Source organism: Corvus brachyrhynchos, unplaced genomic scaffold, assembly GCF_000691975.1.
Source record: "Corvus brachyrhynchos isolate BGI_N302 unplaced genomic scaffold, ASM69197v1 scaffold245, whole genome shotgun sequence".
NCBI lineage: Eukaryota > Metazoa > Chordata > Aves > Passeriformes > Corvidae > Corvus > Corvus brachyrhynchos.
In genome coordinates, this window is record NW_008238988.1 from 5,481,982 (window position 1) to 5,484,747 (window position 2,766).

The window sequence follows — 2,766 nt, forward strand, 5'->3', positions numbered from 1 at the left end:
ACCTCTCGGAATATTCACAGACCCCCGGGAGCCCCGCCCCGGCTCCTCTCCGGGGCCAAACGCAGTTTAGGGAGGGGACAGAATCCCTTCACAGCGTCCCTCGCAGCGAGCTGGACGCTGTCCCTGCCTGCCACCGCCCTGTGCCGCCTCGGGATGCTCCAGGGCAGGGATGTGGGGCCGAAGGCTCGCTCCTCATCCTCGCCAGCAGCCGCCGGCTTCTGCAGCAGCGCCGCGCTCAGGGGATGCCGAGCTGTGGGGCGTCTGTCCTGCGCCAGCCCGGGGGACAGAACTGGCCATCAGCCCCGGGGCTGGAGCCTTTCAGAGAGGCCCTGCGGGAGCTGAGCCTCCGGCAGACCCTGCGGACGAAGGTGCGGAAGACGGAGGTGCGGAAGATGATGAAGACCCAGGGGTCCACGATGGAGTTGACGGAGAGGAAGCGCAGCGCGCTCAGGTCGGCGTTCTCATTGAAATCAGCGGCGAAAGCCCCCATGTACGCCCGGATCTGGCAAAAAATCCAGGAAATAGGAGAAAATCAGGGAAGGTCAAGGAAATGGGGGGGAATGAGGGGAGGTCTTGCTACGGTGGGGATAAAAATATCCCCGTGAGGGCAGCAAAAGAAGTTTTAACCCTTCAATATCCCTATGGATTGCATCAGGATGTGCTGTGGGTTGCAGATCCGGCTGGGAGTGGGGCTGGATCATGGATGGTTGTGGCACAGGGATGCTGTGTCCCCAGCGGGATGTTAAAGCTGGAAAGGTGGCCCTGGTGACCGGGGTGGTTTCATGGATGAAGAAATCATCCAACCTTGGCAGGTGATGCTCTGGCCCCAAGGCTGGGGCACCCCACTGGTGCTGCCATGGAAACTGGACCTGGCATCCATTGGCTAACTCAGCAGGGATTCATCCTGACTGAGGACCACTGGGGTGGTCACAAAACCAGTACGAGCCCAGTGGTGCCAGGGCTGCTGGTGGCTGATACCTCACGATACGGTTCCAGAGGTGACAGAGGGGACAGGAAGAGGATGTGGAAATTGTCACCAAAGGCAGTGGCAGCACCAGCGCACACCCCCCACCCTGATCCCAGGGTAGCCCCTCCTGTGGCACCAACTCTGCCCGCAGAGGGTGATGGAAAGGTGGAACTGCAGGATCTGGGCCCAGGAATGGGGGAGGGGAGGGGCAGCGAGGGCTCTCTCATGCTGGGGGTCTCCCACCCCCACCCCACCAGCGGGACCCCCATCCCTGGGGAAGCAATGAGAGCATTTCAGGGCTTATTTCAGTGGGGTTCAAAGGGAGCTGGATGTACCCAGCAGCTTTGGGACACGGGGGTGGGAATGGGGGTTATTGAGGGGTCTGATGGGGTGGGAATGGGGGTTATTGAGGGGTCTGATGCAATGAACTGACCCCCCCAAACCTTAAACACCTCAGAGGAACAGAGGGGTGGTGATGGGATGGGATGGGATGGGAGGGGCTGTTATTCCAATGGAGCTAAAGCAGCAAACTGATCCCTGGGATGGGGTGGAGGACACTGAGATGGGACTAAAATAATGACCTGACCCTCCAACACCTCTGGGACAGAGCGGTGATGGTGAGAAGGGTGTTCCAGGGGGATTAAAGCAATGAACTGACCCCTGGGGATGCGGTGCTGGGATTGGATATTCCAGGGAGGGGGCAATGGAATGACCCTCCCCGGGACAGGGTGGGGTGGAGGGGGCAAATATTCCAAGGAAGTTTGAAAAATAAATCAGCCCCCAGGACAGGGTGGTGGGGTTGTTGTGGTTATTCCAGTGGGATTAAAACAATGGATTAATTTCCCCCATCCCAGGATGGGATGTTGGGGGTTATTCCACGGGGGCTAAAGCAACAGTCAGATCCCTGGGACAGGGTGGGGGACACTCAGAAGGGGGACAGAGTAATTACCTCACCCCCCCCACCCCGGTACCTCTGGCACAGAGTGGTGCTGCTGGGGGGTTCTTCCATGAGGGTTAAAGGACAACTTCTAATTTAATTTAATTTAATATAATTTAATTTAATTAATTTAAATAAATTGAGGACTGGGTGGTGGTGGGGGGTGGGGGGAGGGGTTATTCCGAGGAGTGTTAGGCAATGACCTGATCCTTGTGGGCAGAGTGGGGGAGTATTTAGGAGGCAAAGTCTTGGCCCCCTACAAGCTGGTGGTGGTGTCAGGGTTTATCCCAAAATTAGTGCTCTGACCCCCCCAGGACTGAGTGGTGCTGGTGGGGGCGATATGCCAGGGTGCTTTAGCCATGGCCTGTTCCCCATGGAGAGGGTGGGGGACTGTTCCAAGGGGGCCAAATCATCAACCCAACCTCCCTGGGAGGCGATGGTGCTGAGGAAAGGATATTTTTCCAAATGGATTAATGCAACGACCGAGCCCTGGGGCATGGGGTGATGGGTGTTTGAGGGGGGCCAAAGCACCCACCCACATTCCCAGGGGTAGGGGCTGGTGGGGGGGTGGGACCCCCATGGACAGGGTGGGGGACTATTCCAAGGGGGTCAAATCACCAATCCAACCTCCCTGAGAGGCGATGGTGCTGAGAAAGGGTATTTCCCCAAGCGATTTAATGCAATCACCGACCCCCGGTGAGGCACCAAAGCGAGCACCCCCGCTCCCAGGCGCAGGGGGGGCTTTCCTGGCGGCGGGGGGCAGTGGGATTACTCACGATGAGCGGCAGGGAGCAGACGGTGAAGAGGACGGTCATGAGCCCCAGCAGGACGAGGTGGTCGAGCTCCTCCATGCGCGGGGCGG

The 2,766-nt window shown here is 58.7% G+C and overlaps 1 protein-coding gene across 1 annotated transcript; it reads right to left on the bottom strand.

Moving 5' to 3' along the window:
• Window positions 1-8: 8 nt before the first annotated feature.
• On the bottom strand, window positions 9-2,760 carry LOC108447801 (prostaglandin D2 receptor-like). The gene is made up of 2 exons (XM_017738871.1): window positions 2,681-2,760; window positions 9-502 (listed from the first exon to the last, which is right to left on the bottom strand). Exons 1-2 carry the CDS (start codon window positions 2,753-2,755, stop codon window positions 236-238), a joined length of 342 nt encoding a protein of 113 aa, XP_017594360.1. The 5' UTR covers window positions 2,756-2,760; the 3' UTR covers window positions 9-235.
• Between the last annotated feature and the right edge of the window lie 6 nt (window positions 2,761-2,766).

Excerpts from the sequence above, each read along its gene's own strand:
- LOC108447801 (XM_017738871.1), bottom strand. The coding sequence starts at position 2,755 with ATGGAGGAGCTCGACCACCTCGTCCTGCTGGGGCTCATGACCGTCCTC. Across the intron at positions 503-2,680 it reads TCTGCTCCCTGCCGCTCATC|ATCCGGGCGTACATGGGGGC; the intron begins GTGAGTAATCCC and ends ATTTTTTGCCAG.